General features: G+C 45.4%; 1 protein-coding gene across 1 annotated transcript in view; it reads left to right on the forward strand.

The window, feature by feature from the left end:
• LOC137380301 (sodium- and chloride-dependent creatine transporter 1-like) overlaps positions 1-17410 on the forward strand; it is a 303113-nt gene that overhangs the window by 180926 nt on the left and 104777 nt on the right. The window contains exons 3-5 of the mRNA XM_068052212.1: positions 7669-7800; positions 9154-9418; positions 15008-15140. Coding sequence (XP_067908313.1) covers positions 7669-7800; positions 9154-9418; positions 15008-15140 — 530 coding nt within the window. The remainder of the gene's footprint in view (positions 1-7668; positions 7801-9153; positions 9419-15007; positions 15141-17410) is intronic.

Here is a 17410-nt window from a genome sequence, read left to right on the forward strand (position 1 = left end):
TCAAGGTAATCAGGCAGAATCAGCATGGATTTGTGAAAGGGAAATCATGTTTAACCAATTTATCGGAGTTCTTTGAGGGAGTTACATGTGCTGTGGATGAAGGGGAACCGGTGGATGTATTGTACTTAGGTTTCCAGAAGGCATTTGATAAGGTGTCACATCAAAGGTTATTGCGGAAAATAAAAGCTCATGGTGTAGGGGGTAACATATTGGCATGGATAGAAGATTGGCTAGCTAACAGGAAACAGAGTGTGGGCAAAAATGGGTAATTTTCTGGTTGGCAAGATGTAACGAGTGGTGTGCCACAGGGATCTGAGCTGGGGCCTCAACTTTTTACAATTTACGTAAATAACGTAGATGAAGGGACCGAAGGTATGGTTGCTAAATTTGTTGATGACACAAAGATAGTTAGGAAAGTAACTTGTGAAGAGGACATAAGGGGGCTACAAAGGGATATAGATAGGTTAAGTGAGTGGGCAAAGACCTGGCAAATGGAGTATAATGAGGGGAAAGTGTGAAATTATCCACTTTGGCAGGAAGAATAAAAAAGAAGCATATTATCTAAATGGTGAGACATTGCAGAGCTCTGAGATGCAGAGGGATCTGGGTGTCCTAGTGCATGAATCACAAAAGCTTAGTATGCAGGTACAGCAAGTAACTGGGAAAGCTAATAGAATGTTATCGTTTATTGCGAGGGGAATTGAATACAAAAGTAGGGAGGTTATGCTTCAGCTAAACAGGACATTGGTGAGACCACATCTGGAGTACTGTGTACAGTAATGGTCTCCTTATTTAAGGAAAGATGTAAATGTTTTGGAAGCAGTTCAGAGAAGGTTTACTAAACTAATACCTGGAATGGGCAGGTTGTCTTATGAGGAAATATTGGACAGGCTCGGCTTGTATCCTCTGGAATTTAGAAGAGTAAGAGGCAACTTGATTGAAATATATAAGATCCTGAGGGGTCTTGACAGGGTGGATGTGGAAAGGATGTTTCCCCTTGTGGGAGAATCTAGAACTAGGGGTTACTGTTTAAAAATAAGGGGTCGCCCATTTAAGACAGAGATGAGGAGAAATTATTTCTCTCAGAGGGTCGTGAGTCTTTGGAATTCTCTTCCTCAAAAGGTGGTGGAAGCAGAGTCTTTGAATATTTTTAAGGCAGAGTTAGATAGATTCTTGATAAGCAAAGGGGTGAAAGGTTATCAGGGGTAGGTGGGAATGTGGAGTAATCAGTTCAGCCATGAACTTATTGAATGGCGGAGCAGGCTCGAGAGGCCGAGTGGCCTACTCCTGTTCCAAATTCATATGTTCCTATGTTAATGCATCTCATTCGAAGCCAAGCAGTAAACATTCTTGCCTCCTTCACCTTTGTGAGCAGAAACAAAGCAGCTATTTATAAAACTGCCGTCAATGACTTCAGCAGCTAATTGACCAATTTAATTGGGTGATGCTTAGCAGATGAATGAATAAAGAGCTTAGACAACTTTCCCACGAAATTCATCCATCCAACCCACAAAAACCTAATATTTTACCATTAATTGATTCTCTAAATTTAAAAATACATATATTTTGATGTGACAATGTAGTGCTCTGTTGAACATATGTGAGGAGATTTAACCCAATGGATGCAGTAAAACGCCGTTGCTCCTCAGCCATGTTCAGTACTGAGCAGCATTTTGTGCAGCTGCGATGCAGCTAATAAGGTTCAGGCATCTGATGGATTCCTACTCGTTCTTCCCTATGGCTGATTTAACATAAACAGCTGCTGGAATCTGTCACATCGCAGTCGTTGCTGTGGAAACCAGCAGTAACCTGGGGCTTAATTCAACTGGGCTCTTTTCATTTGAATTCAAGCCCAAAGACGATCAGCTACATTTATCCCCTCTCCGGCTGTATGATGGCTGCTGGCACTGACTCAAAGTCCAAAATATAAGAGTCACACTAAACCCTGAAGGTTAAGGAAACTCTTCCTGGGCCAAGCAATATTTCTCTTGACTTTTTCTATATTGTTTTTGACAGGCTATCATCTTTTTGAAATTCAAACATTTGATTTTTTTTTCCTGCAACAAACTAGCTACAGAACACAAACATCCTCACAACCATTGGTCAGTGGAAGTAATGTTTCCCTCTCATTAGTGCCAGTCAGTTCCGCTGATCCAGGATAAATAAAGCAAGAGAAAATAGCAACTTTCATTCGCCTCCAGTCCTTTAATTCTCAGAGTGCAGAAGGAAACTGTTCAGCCAATCATGCCTGAGCCAGCTCTGTGAATGAGTATCCAATTAGTCCCACTCACTTTCTCTTTCCCCATAGCCCTTCAGGTTTATATCTGATTCCTTTGTGCCAGCTTGGCTCAGTGGGTAAGGTGTCAGCTGACATCTAGTGCAAAGGGAAGGAGTGTGGTGTTGTTAGAAGTGGCCCCATAGGATGAGATTTCAGGTGTGCTATTGGTTTATCGTGAGACAGGACGTCAGAAATGTTCCATCCATCAATATCAGCGACCACACTCTGGAAGTGGTTCAAGAGTTCACCAACCTAGGTTCAACTATCACCAGTAACCTGTCTCTCGATGCAGAAATCAACAAGCGCATGGGAAAGGCTTCCACTGCTATGTCCAGACTGGCCAATAGAGTGTGGGAAAATGGCGCACTGACACGGAACACGAAAGTCCGAGTGTATCAAGCCTGTGTCCTCAGTACCTTGCTCTATGGCAACGAGACCTGGACAACGTCCAGGCGGCACAGTGGCGCAGTGGTTAGCACTGCAGCCTCACAGCTCCAGGGACCCGGGTTCGATTCTGGGTACTGCCTGTGTGGAGTTTGCAAGTTCTCCCTGTGTCTGCGTGGGTTTTCTCCGGGTGCTCCGGTTTCCTCCCACAAGCCAAAAGACTTGCAGGTTGATAGGTAAATTGGCCATTATAAATTGTCACTAGTATAGGTAGGTGGTAGGGAAATATAGGGACAGGTGGGGATGTTTGGTAGGAATATGGGATTAGTGTAGGATTAGTATAAATGGGTGGTTGATGGTCGGCACAGACTCATTGGGCCGAAGGGCCTGTTTCAGTGCTGTATCTCTAATCTAATCTAATCTAAACGTATGTCAGCCTAGAGTGACGTCTCAATTCATTCCATCTTCGCTGCCTCCGGAGAATCCTTGGCATCAGGTGGTAGGACCGTATCTCCAACACAGAAGTCCTCGAGGCGGCCAACATCCCCAGCATATACACCCTACTGAGCCAGTGGCACTTGAGATGGCTTGGCCATGTGAGCCGCATGGAAGATGGCATGATCCCCAAAGACACATTGTACAGCGAGCTCGCCAATGGTATGAGACCCACTGGCCGTCCATGTCTCCGCTTTAAAGACGTCTGCAAACACGACATGAAGTCCTGTGACATTGATCACAAGTCGTGAGAGTCAGTTGCCAGCGATCGCCAGAGCTGGCGGGCAGCCATAAAGGTGGGGCTAAAGTGTGGCGAGTCGAAGAGACTTAGCAGTTGGCAGGAAAAAAGGCAGAGGCGCAAGGGGAGAGCCAACTGTGTAACAGCCCCGACAAACAATTTTATCTGCAGCACCTGTGGAAGAGAGTCTGTCACTCGAGAATTGGTCTTTATAGCCACTCCAGGCGCTGCTTCACAAACCACTGACCACTTCCAGGTGCTTACCCATTGTCTCTCGAGACAAGGAGGCCAAAGAAAAAGATTGGTTTATATCAGTAGCACAAAATAACATAGTTGAACGGAAACAGTCATAGAGTCATTGAGTTATACAGCACAGAAACAGGCCCTTTGGCCCATCGTGTCTGTGCCGGCCATCAAGCACCTAACTATTCTAATCTCATTTTCGAGCACTTGGCCCGTAGCCTTGTATGCTATGGTGTTTCAAGTGCTCATCTAAATACTTCTTAAATGTTGTGAGGGTTCCTGACTCTACCACCTCTTCAGGCCATGGATTCCAGATTCCAACCAGCCTCTGGGTGAAATTTTTTTCCCTCAAATCCCCTCTAAACCTCCTGCCTCTTACCTTAAATCTATGTCCCCTGGTTATTGACCCCCCCACCAAGGGAAAAAGTTTCTTTCTATCTAACCTATCAATGCCCCTCATAATTTTGTACACCTCAATCATGTCCCCCCTCAGCCTTCTCTGCTCTAAGGAAAACAACCCCAGCCTTTTCAGTCTCTCTTCATAGCTGAAATGCTCCAGCCCAGGCAACATCCTGGTGAATCTCCTCTGCACCCTCTCCAGTGCAATCACATCCTTCCTATAGTGTGGTGCCCAGAACTGCACACAGTACTCCATCTGTGGACTAACTAGTGTTTTATACAGCTTCATCATAACCTCCCTGCTCTTGTATTCTATGCCTCGGCTAATACAGGCAAGTATCCCATATGCCTTCCTAACCACCTTATCTACCTGTGCTGCTGCCTTCAGTGATCTATGGACAAGTACATCAAGGTCCCTCTGACCCTCTGTACTTCCTGGGGTCCTACCATCCATTGTATATTCCCTTGAGTTGTTAGTCCTCCCAAAATGCATCACCTCACACTTCTCAGGATTAAATTCCATTTGCCACTGCTCCGCCCATCTTACCAGCCCATCTATATCGTCCTGTAATCTAAGGCTTTCCTCCTCATTATTTAACACAACACCAATTTTCGTGTCGTCTGCAAACTTACTGATCATACCTCCTATATTCACGTCTAAATCATTAATGTACACTACAAACAGTAAGGGTCCCAGCACCAATACTTGCGGTACCCCACTGGTCACAGGCCTCCATTTGCAAAAACAACCCTCGACCATCACCCTCTGCCTCCTGCCACTAAGCCAATTTTGGATCCAATGTGCCAAATTGCCCTGGATCCCATGGGCTCTTACCTTCTTAACCAATCTCCCACGTGGGACCTTATCAACAGCCTTACTGAAGTCCATGTAGACTACATCCAACTGCTTTACCCTCATCTACACATCTGGTCACCTCCTCGAAAAATTCAATCAAGTTAGTTAGACGGTTAGTTAGTCCTTCATAACTTATTGGTACAACCACACTTGGAATTCTGAGTATAGTTCCGGTCACCATAGTACAGAAAGAATATTGCAACTATTGAAAGGATACAGAAGAGAGCAACCAGATGAATAAGGGGATGGAATGATTGGATTATACAGAGTGATTATGTAAATTGAGCAAGTTCTCACTGTAAAAATGAAGGTTGAGAGTGATGTGATTCCTGATTTTAGGATTCTAAAGGGACTGGATATGTTAACCATGACGAGCTGTTTCACCTTGTCCAGAACAGTAGAACCTGAGGACATGGCCTGTGCATGAAGGGGTTAAATTCAAAACTAATCCAGGGAATCAATACCTCAGTGAGAGAGTGGTCAATCTATGGAACGGGCTCCCTAGGGAGACTTTGGAGAGGTTAATATTGATTCATTCAAATGCAAATTATATGGGTTTCTTTCAAAAAACAACATTTTGGGATAGCGTATGATATGAGACATGACATGTGATCAGTGTAACAGACTTGGGAGTTCCCAAAGCTCTTCACCACTGGGGGTTTTCCTCACCTCATATCTGGGTTTCTGTTTTGGGGTTGGGACCCCAGCATTTGATGAATTTCTGGGCCCTGATCTTGCGTTGCGTCTGCATCAGACACCCGCTGCAATTTTCGTAGGGATGGCCAATTAGTGGCCAGGGAGCGCGGTTCCCATACAATTAAAGAAGGTGAGGAGGTTCCCAAGGCAGAAGGGCCAATAGGAGGCCCTCCAGCAATGACACATCGGCAGCCCGAGGTGGGAGCTACCAATGCAGGTAAGAGGGAGGACGCTTCATGATGGAGGCATCTTCTGAAGAGAAGGTAAAAAGTTCTCATTAAAAAGGCCACAGCTTCCAGGCTGTAATCGTGCAGGAGCAGTCAGTCCCTCCATTGGATGGCCAATGTCCAAGGTGAGTGTGTCGTGTGGCGGGAGTTGGGGGGGGGTGGTATTCCCTAGTGGGATGGAGCACTGGCCAGCCCCACTTTGCCACGAGAAGGCACCTCCATCCCTTGGCCGGGTTTCAGCCTTAGTGGGGCGGGTCCGCAAGCTAACTGGAAAATTCCAGTCAGCATCTACTGAGTGGCTGTAATAGGCCCTTTAATTGGCCTAAGAGGCTACCCGCCACTTGCTGGCCTGCAGCTGTCAACACTGCCCCCTCCCTGCCACTCTGCCTGGAATGAAAATGACTCAGAGGCGGGAACGTGCAGGAAACCTGGCACCCGCTTTCCAATAACAATTTTCAGCCCTTCCCGCCTCTGGTGCCACCTCTGAGGGGAATCCGAAATTCAGCCCTTCATGGCTGGGCCTGTTGTCGACTCACTGATAGAGATTGATTGCTGTGATTAGGTCAGATGTAGAGAAACTGTTTCCACTCATATGAGAGTAGGGGTCATTAATATAAGATAGTCACTAATAAATCTAACTGGGAATTCAGGAGAAAATTCTTTACTCAGAGTGGCGAGAATGTATCACTTCCGTATGGAGTAATTGAGGTGAATAGTAGAGATGCACTTAAAGGAACACTGGATAGGTACACGAAGGAGAAAGGAAAACTTGCTGCAATTATATAAGACTCTGGTGAGATCACCCCTGGAGTACTCTGTGCAGTTTTGGTCTCCTTACCTATGAAAAGATATAATTTCCTTCGAGGGGATGAAACAAAGGTTTACTAGATTGATTCCTGGGCTGAGGGGATTGTCCTATTTGGAGAGATCAAGTGAATGGGCCTATATTCTTTGGAGTTTAGAAGAATGAGAGGTGATCTCATTGAAACATATAAAATTCTGAGAGGGTTTGACAAGGTCGATGCTGAGAGGCTGTTTTCCCCCCTGGCTGGAGAATCTGGAACTAGAGGTCAACATCTCAGGATAAGTGGTCGGCCATTTGGGACTGAGACGAGGAGAAATTTCTTCACTCAAAGGATTGTAAATCTTTGAAATTCTCTACCCCAGAGAGCTGTGGATGCTCAGTCGTTGAGTATATTCAAGGTTGGGATCAATAGAATTTGGATTCTAAGCAAATCAAGGAAAGTGGAGATGAGGCAGAAGATCATTCATGGTCGTATTGAATGGTGGAGCAGGCTTGAGGGGACGAATGGCCTACTCCAGCTCTTATTTCTTATGTTCTAGTCGTTTATGCTGATAGAATGAGATGAAGAGGTTGCGATTTATACCTAGCCTGATTTTACTGTCTGTTGACTTTGATGGAGTGTAATATTGTAGTGGTGTTATTAATGTAATATGGTAGGGGTGTTAACCAGACATCTGGCTTGACCTCACCCCGTTTCTATTGGTTGGATTGGCTTAAAATCTGAGGATCTGTGTAAGCTTCTGATTGGCTTGCTTTTCAGAACCTTTATCCCAGATATCAAAAGGAATTCTGAAAATGACTTCTAAAGATGACACCAGAAAAAAAACAAATGTTTTGTGCACCTATGTACATCCTGGGTAATACAAGATAATGAGTTGCAGGTCACTTTGAAAACCAACCATTAACTTTTTAACTCTTCTAAACCCCTGATATTCTGTGGGGCGTGCATGAAGGCTGTGAAATAAAATGATCTCAGATCTGTACAACCAACAAATCTACGACTTAAAGAACAACTCAGTGTTCTATCTTTTCCTTCTGTCTTCACAGGAGTTTTCCTCATCCCTTATTTGCTGATTGTTTTGGTGGGAGGAATCCCTGTTTTTTTCTTGGAGATTGCACTGGGGCAGTTCATGAAACAGGGAGGTATCGGTGCATGGAACATTGCACCCCTCTTCAAAGGTGAGAAACAAATCAGATAAAAATGTGTGTTTTATTTCAATCAAGTTTTCATTTGTGTGTGTGAACGAGAGAGACAGTCAGACAGAAAGGGAGAGGCAGATGGAAATAGAAACAGGCAGGTAAAGAGAAAAGGAGAGGAAGAGAGCTAGAGAAAGAGAAAAATGGAGAAACAGAGAGGGACAAACAGAGAGAGAGGGAATTATTGTAGGTTCCCATTCTTTCAACCCCATCCCTAAATTCATCTACCTGTTCCTCCTGGTCATTTGATGTCCAGTTATTTCTTCTCTGCTCTGTAGAATGTTCCCAGATGTCTTATTGATGTCAGGAATGGTGAATAAATGCAACTTGTAATAGTTTGTACGTCTGTGTTGGGATGTTACAGATATGAGCAAAGGCAGGTGCATGGAGTGAGGTTGAAGATCAGCAATGATCTCATTGAATGGCAGAATAAACTGAAGGGCTGAATGGCCTCATCTTGATCCGATGTTCCTAAAGCATAAAGCAGTTTTGGCCCCTGTAATTTCATGTATGATTGGTCACTTCCTCCTTCCCAGCAGTTTTCAGGAATGACAGAACATATTTGCATTGAAATGCTTCCTGTATATTTGGTTGTCCTAGAGACAGTTGTTTATGGTTGGATGTAGGCTGCCATAGGGGTGAAGCCCTGGTACCTCAGCCGGGCTCCTGGAGTTCGATGCCACTGGAACTGAGCCAATTATCAATAGGACAATGTATCCACTGGGCTCTTGGCAGAAACCCAACATGGGAAGGGATCAAAACAACAACAGCAAGGAGGAGAACACAATCAAACCAATTTTAAAAGCGTTTGGGAGAATTGTGTCATCTTATTTTTAAAAACAGAAAAGTTCAATCTAATTCAAATGTTTGATAATTATCTGTGGACCCACAGCCGTGTAGGAGGCCATTTGTCCCATTGTGCCTGAGATGGTGCTAGCTCTATTACAGTAGAGAATGACTGTGCCTCTCGCACTCTTTCCTAATCCTCCATCCTTAGTCATTCTTCCCTCTCTCTGCAACCTGGAATCCAGACTCATTCTAACATCTCCTATACTAATTCCTTTCTTCTCAGAGTCTCAAGATTGTGAAACTCTGCCCCTCCCTCAGTTTCCTCTTTGTTCTACAATAAAGAGGTTTTGAAAAGCTTGGAATGATTTAATGGTGCACATCATCTTTTCCCCTGTTCATTCCAAGTGTGATTCTGTCTTGCACTGTGGGCCTTCAGCCAACACCTGGCTCCTCTCAATCAAAACACAAAACGTAGCTGCGTCAACCAATCGCCACCTCAGATGGGCTTTTGAAAAATCTCTTAATTTGTGTTTTTACCTTTTGCAGGTTTGGGTTTCGCTTCAATGGTGATTGTATTTTTCTGTAACACGTATTATATCATGGTGCTTGCCTGGGGTTTATATTATCTCATCCATTCCTTCACCAATAACCTTCCTTGGGCGACGTGTGGAAACTCATGGAACACTCCAGAATGCACCGAAGTCTTCCGGCATGATCAGTGCCACAACGGGACCATCATTAACTCCACTGCCTTCAACATTAGCTGCGATGAGTTGGCGGACAAGCGCTCCCCCATCATTGAATTTTGGGAGTAAGTTTGAAATCTTCATATTGAACTTAAACTGAACTCACCCATGATTCATTGAGAATGTTTTGCTTTGTTTATATATTCTATTAGTTTGAAGAAATTTGTACACATTAAGGCAAAGAAAGTCATTTCTGATCAACACGTACCTGATGTCATCAGGTACAGCACAGGTTAGATACAGAGTAAAACTCCCTCTACACTGTCCCCATCAAACACTCCCAGGACAGGTACAGCACGGGGTTAGATACAGAGTAAAGCTCCCTCTACACTGTCCCCATCAAACACTCCCAGGACAGGGACAGCACGGGGTTAGATACAGAGTAAAGCTCCCTCTACACTGTCCCCATCAAACACTCCCAGGACAGGGACAGCACGGGGTTAGATACAGAGTAAAGCTCCCTCTACACTGTCCCCCATCATACACTCCCAGGACAGGTACAGCACGGGGTTAGATACAGAGTAAAGCTCCCTCTACACTGTCCCCATCAAACACTCCCAGGACAGGTACAGCACGGGGTTAGATACAGAGTAAAACTCCCTCTACACTGTCCCCCATCAAACACTCCCAGGACAGGGACAGCACGGAGTTAGATACAGAGTAAAGCTCCCTCTACACTGTCCCCTTCAAACACTCCCAGGACAGGTACAGCACGGGGTTAGATACAGAGTAAAGCTCCCTCTACACTGTCCCCATCAAACACTCCCAGGACAGGTACAGCACGGAGTTAGATACAGAGTAAAGCTCCCTCTACACTGTCCCCATCAAACACTCCCAGGGCAGGTACAGCACGGGGTTAGATACAGAATAAAGCCCAACATACAAACTACAATTTCCTCCTAATCAAGGAGCCCGGCTGAGGTACCAGGGCTTCACCCTATGGCAGCCTACATCCAACCATAAACAACTGTCTCTAGGACAACCAAATATATAGGAAGCATTTCAATGCAAATATTATTCTCAGTATAATCTGTGATTACAATTTGTGGCCATTATTTGCAATTGGCATGTTCCATTTAACCTGTAGTCGGGGTGTAAATGTATTCTAGGGTACTTGTGTGACATGATTGAATATGATACATCAGTGGTGAAGATAATGTGCAAAAAGCCCAAATTGCGAAGAGGTCGCCAAGGTCAATGCCTGGGCTGTATTGAGTTATCTGATTGGACTGGGTCAGCATTGGGTTCTAGTATCAGCCTCATGGATTTGTTACGGGTAAGTCATGTCGAAGGAACCTAGCTGAATTTTTTGTGGAGGTAACCAATATGGTAGATAAGAGAGTGCCAATGGATGTTATTTACATGGACTTCCAGAAGGCATTCGACAAGGTACCACAGGCAATTCTGTTAACAGAAAGAAGAGCGCATGGAATTGGAGGCAGTCTTGGATAGTGAATTGGTTAGCGGAGAGGGCACACAGAGTACAAAAGAAAAGAACAAAGAAAATTACAGCACAGGAACAGGCCCTTCGGCCCTCCAAGCCTGTGGCGATCCAGATCCTCTATCTGAACTTGTCGCCTATTTTCTAAGCTTCTGTATCTCTTTGCTTCCTGCCCATTCATGTATCTGTCCAGATACATCTTAAAAGACGCTATCGTGCCCGCGTCTAACACCTCCGCTGGCAACGCGTTCCAGGCACCCACCACCCTCTGCGTAAAGAACTTTCCACGCATATACCCCCTAAACTTTTCCCCTCTCACTTTGAACTCGTGACCCCTAGTAATTGAATCCCCCACTCTGGGAAAACGCTTCTTGCTATCCACCCTGTCTATACCTCTCATGATTTTGTACACCTCAATCAGGTCCCCCCTCAATCTCCGTCTTTCTAATGAAAATAATCCTAATCTACTCAACCTCTCTTCATAGCTAGCGCCCTCCATACCAGGCAACATCCTGGTGAACCTCCTCTGCACCCTCTCCAAAGCATCCACATCCTTTTGGTAATGTGGCGACCAGAACTGCACGCAGTATTCCAAATGTGGCCGAACCAAAGTCTTATACAACTGTAACATGACCTGCCAACACTTGTACTCAATACCCCGTCCGATGAAGGAAAGCATGCTGTATGCCTTCTTGACCACTCTATTGACCTGCGTTGCCACCTTCAGGGAACAATGGACCTTAACACCCAAATCTCTCTGGACATCAATTTTCTCCAGGACTTTTCCACTTACTGTATAGTTCACTCTTGAATTGGATCTTCCAAAATGCATCACCTCGCATTTGCCCTGATTGAACTCCATCTGCCATTTCTCTGCCCAACTCTCCATTCTATCTATATTCTGCTGTTTTCTCTGACAGTCCCCTTCACTATCTGCTACTCCACCAATCTTAGTGTCGTCTGCAAACTTGCTAATCAGACCACCTATACTTTCCTCCAAATCATTTATGTATATTACAAACAACAGTGGTCCCAGCACAGATCCCTGTGGAACACCACTGGTCACACGTCTCCATTTTGAGAAACTCCCTTCCACTACTACTCTCTGTCTCCTGTTGCCCAGCCAGTTCTTTATCCATCTAGCTAGTACACCCTGGACCCCATGCGACTTCACTTTCTCCATCAGCCTACCATGGGGAACCTTATCAAACGCCTTACTGAAGTCCATGTATATGACATCTACAGCCCTTCCCTCATCAATCAACTTTGTCACTTCCTCAAAGAATTCTATTAAGTTGGTAAGACATGACCTTCCCTGCACAAAACCATGTTGCCTATCACTGATAAGCCCATTTTCTTCCAAATGGGAATAGATCCTATCCCTCAGTATCTTCTCCAGCAGCTTCCCTACCACTGACGTCAGGCTCACCGGTCTATAATTACCTGGATTTTCCCTGCTACCCTTCTTAAACAAGGGGACAACATTAGCAATTCTCCAGTCCTGCAGGACCTCACCCGTGTTTAAGGATGCTGCAGAGATATCTGTTAAGGCCCCAGCTATTTCCTCTCTCGCTTCCCTCAGTAACCTGGGATAGATCCCATCCGGACCTGGGGACTTGTCCACCTTAATGCCTTTTAGAATACCCAACACTTCCTCCCTCCTTATGCCGACTTGACCTCGAGTAATCAAACATCTGTCCCTAAACCTCAACATCCGTCATGTCCCTCTCCTCGGTGAATACCGATGCAAAGTACTCGTTTAGAATCTCACCCATTTTCTCTGACTCCACGCATAACTTTCCTCCTTTGTCCTTGAGTGGGCCAATCCTTTCTCTAGTTACCCTCTTGCTCCTTATATATGAATAAAAGGCTTTGGGATTTTCCTTAACCCTGTTTGCTAAAGATATTTCATGACCCCTTTTAGCCCTCTTAATTCCTCGTTTCAGATTGGTCCTACATTCCCGATATTCTTTCAAAGCTTCGTCTTTCTTCAGCCTCCTAGACCTTATGTATGCTTCCTTTTTCCTCTTAGCTAGTCTCACAATTTCACCTGTCATCCATGGTTCCCTAATCTTGCCATTTCTATCCCTCATTTTCACAGGAACATGTCTCTCCTGCACGCTAATCAACCTCTCTTTAAAAGCCTCCCACATATCACATGTGGATTTACCTTCAAACAGCTGCTCCCAATCTACATTCCCCAGCTCCTGCCGAATTTTGGTATAGTTGGCCTTCCCCCAATTTAGCACTCTTCCTTTAGGACCACTCTCGTCTTTGTCCATGAGTATTCTAAAACTTACGGAATTGTGATCACTATTCCCAAAGTAGTCCCCTACTGAAACTTCAACCACCTGGCCGGGCTCATTCCCCAACACCAGGTCCAGTATGGCCCCTTCCCGAGTTGGACTATTTACATACTGCTCTGGAAAACCCTCCTGGATGCTCCTTACAAATTCTGCTCCATCTAGACCTCTAGGGATAATGGGTATGTATTCAAATTGGAAGCTGTGACTAGTGGTGACCCCAGGGATTTGTACTCATGCCTCAGCTTTTCACCATATTTATAAACGACTTGGATGAAGGAATACAAAACTGTATATCCAAGTTTGCTGATGACACTGTAAATTGTGCAAATGGGAGCAGAGAGTTACAGTGAGGGATTGATAGATTCAGTAAGTGGGCAAAACTGTGGCTGATGCAGTTCAATGTGGGGAAAGTGTGAGGTCATCCACTTTGGATCTAAGAAAGATAGATCAGAGTGATTTCTAAATGGCAAGAAACCAGAGACTGTGAAGGAACAGAGGGATTTAAGGATAAAAGTACAGAAATGATCAAAGGTTAGTGAACAAGCGCACAAAAAATATAAAAGGTTAATGGAATGTTGGCCTTTCCTTCAAGCAGACTGGAATACAAAGTACTCGAATTTACAACTCTACAAAGCTTCCCGTACTCTTTAATATTCCACCCAATCGAATCCCACTCTCCCCCTCACTCCCCACACCTTTCAATGTCCCACCCAGACTAATCCCACTCTCCCCCTCACTCCCCACACCTTTCAATGTCCCACCCAGACTAATCCCACTCTCCTCCTCACTCCCCACACCTTTCAATGTCCCACCCAGACTAATCCCACTCTCCCCCTCACTCCCCACACCTTTCAATGTCCCACCCAGACTAATCCCACTCTCCCCCTCACTCCCCACACCTTTCAATGTCCCACCCAGACTAATCCCACTCTCCCCCTCACTCCCCACACCTTTCAATGTCCCACCCAGACTAATCCCACTCTCCCCCTCACTCCCCACACCTTTCAATGTCCCACCCAGACTAATCCCACTCTCCCCCTCACTCCCCACACCTTTCAATGTCCCACCCAGACTAATCCCACTCTCCTCCTCACTCCCCACACCTTTCAATGTCCCACCCAGACTAATCCCACTCTCCTCCTCACTCCCCACACCTTTCAATGTCCCACCCAGACTAATCCCACTCTCCTCCTCACTCCCCACACCTTTCAATGTCCCACCCAGACTAATCCCACTCTCCCCCTCACTCCCCACACCTTTCAATGTCCCACCCAGACTAATCCCACTCTCCTGCTCATTCCACACATTCTTTAATATTCCACTCAGTCAAAACCCACTCTCATTGTCACTCCTCATACCCTTTAATATCTCCCCCAGTCTAATCCCAACATCACACTCACTCCCCGTACCCTTTAAGTTTAGAAGAATGAGAAGTGATCTTATTGATACGTATAAGATCCTGAGGAAAATTGACAGGGTGAAAGCTGAGAGGATGGTTTGCTTTTGGGGAGAGACGAGAACTAGGGGACACAGTTTAACAATATGGGGTCCCATTTAAGACGGCGGTGAGGAGAAATATTTTCTCTGAGGGTTGTGAGTCTTTGGATTTTTTTAAGGCAGAGGTAGATAAATTCTTGACTAACAAGGAAGTCAAAGGGTTTTGGAGATGGTGGTGGGAATCAGATCCAACCATGATCTTATGAAATGGCAGAGCAGGCTCGAAGGGCCCACTCCTGCTCCTAATTCATATGTTCGTATTAATATCCCACCTAGTCTAATCTCACTCTCTCACTCACTCCCCATACTCCTTAATATCCCACCCACTCTGTCCCACTCTCCCACTCACTCCCCACACCCATTGAAAGATTTGGTAAGTGTTTGTTCAATGTCTACATTAACCCTTTCAGGAGGAAAGTGCTGCGAATCTCGGTTGGAATTGATCACCCTGGAACGATCAACTGGCAGATGCTCCTGTGTGTCCTCGCAACCTGGATCATTGTTTACTTCTGTATCTGGAAAGGTGTGAAGTCAACAGGAAAGGTAGGTGCCATCTCAGCCCTGCTCCAATCCCACTGACTCTTTCCCTTTGGCAGATGTTAGCAGCCTTATAGACTCGACTTGTGACTTTGTTGAAATTATGCTCCAGGGCGAATCTTGCAGCCAAAATAAAAATATTTGACTCCCCCAAAACAGACATCTCACTATCTTGAAAAGATTATTTGCAAACTGGGAATTTACAAAGTATATACAGCACAGAAACAGGCCATTCGGCCCAACTGGTCTATGCCGGTGTTTACGATCCACATGAATCTCCTCCCATCCTCCATCATCTCACTCTATCACCATATCCTTCTATTCCTTTCTCCCTCATGTGTTTATCGTTACTATTCCCCTCAACCACTCCCTGTAGTAGCGAGTTCCATATTCTCACCACTCCCTGGGTAAAGAAGTTTCTCCTGAATTTGCTATTGGATTTAATAAGAACTTAAGAAATCAGGAACAAGAATAGTTAGGTGCTTGATTGCCGGCACTGACACGATGGGCTGAACGGCCTGTTTCTGTGCTGTATAACTCTATGACTCTATGAAATCTATCAATATCAGTCTTGAATCTACTCATCAAACAAGCATCTACCGTCCTCTGGGAAATCCAAAGGATCAGAACCCTCTGAGTGAAGAAACGTCCTAAATGCCGACCTCTTACCCTGAGACTGTCACCTCTTTTCTCTCTAGACTGTCCAGTCAAGAGAAACACCCTCTCAGCATCTATCCTGCCAAGACCCCTCAAAATCTTATAATTTCAATGAGATCATGGAATCATAGAATCATAGAATGCTGACTGCACAGAAGGAGGCCATTTGGCCCATTGTGTCCGTGTCGGCTCTCTGCAAGAACAATTCAATTAGTCCCACTCCCCTGCCTTTTCCCCACAGCCCTGCAAATGTTTTCTCCAGATAATTATCCAATTCCCTTTTGAAAGCCACGATTAAACCTGACTCCACCATACTCTCAGACAGTATATTCCAGATCCTAAACACTCACTGAACCTGCCTCCACCACACTCTCAGACAGTGTATTCCAGATCCTAACCACTCACTGAACCTGCCTCCACCACACTCTCAGACAGTGTATTCCAGATCCTAAACATTCACTGAACCTGCCTCCACCACACTCTCAGACAGTGTATTCCAGATCCTAACCACTCACTGAACCTGCCTCCACCACACTCTCAGACAGTGTATTCCAGATCCTAAACACTCACTGAAACTGCCTCCACCACACTCTCAGACAGTGCATTCCAGATCCTAAACATTCAATGAACCTGCCTCCACCACACTCTCAGACAGTGCATTCCAGATCCTAAACACACACTGAACCTGCCTCCACCACACTCTCAGACAGTGCATTCCAGATCCTAAACACTCACTGAACCTGCCTCCACCACACTCTCAGACAGTGCATTCCAGATCCTAAACATTCACTGAACCTGCCTCCACCACACTCTCAGACAGTGCATTCCAGATCCTAAACACTCACTGAACCTGCCTCCACCACACTCTCAGACAGTGCATTCCAGATCCTAAACACTCACTGAACCTGCCTCCACCACACTCTCAGACAGTGCATTCCAGATCCTAAACACTCACTGAACCTGCCTCCACCACACTCTCAGACAGTGCATTCCAGATCCTAAACACACACTGAACCTGCCTCCACCACACTCTCAGATAGTGCATTCCAGATCCTAAACACTCACTGAACCTGCCTCCACCACACTCTCAGACAGTGCATTCCAGATCCTAAACACACACTGAACCTGCCTCCACCACGCTCTCAGATAGTGCATTCCAGATCCTAAACACTCACTGAACCTGCCTCCACCACGCTCTCAGATAGTGCATTCCAGATCCTAAACACTCACTGAACCTGCCTCCACCACACTCTCAGACAGTACATTCCAGATCCTAAACATTCACTGAACCTGCCTCCACCACACTCTCAAGACAGTGTATTCCAGATCCTAAACATTCACTGAACCTGCCTCCACCACACTCTCAGACAGTGTATTCCAGATCCTAACCACTCACTGAACCTGCCTCCACCACACTCTCAGACAGTGTATTCCAGATCCTAACCACTCACTGAACCTGCCTCCACCACACTCTCAGACAGTGTATTCCAGATCCTAAACACTCACTGAACCTGCCTCCACCACACTCTCAGACAGTGCATTCCAGATCCTAAACACTCACTGAACCTGCCTCCACCACACTCTCAGACAGTGCATTCCAGATCCTAAACACTCACTGA

Source organism: Heterodontus francisci, chromosome 19 (genome assembly GCF_036365525.1).
Source record: "Heterodontus francisci isolate sHetFra1 chromosome 19, sHetFra1.hap1, whole genome shotgun sequence".
NCBI classification, from domain to species: Eukaryota; Metazoa; Chordata; class Chondrichthyes; order Heterodontiformes; family Heterodontidae; genus Heterodontus; species Heterodontus francisci.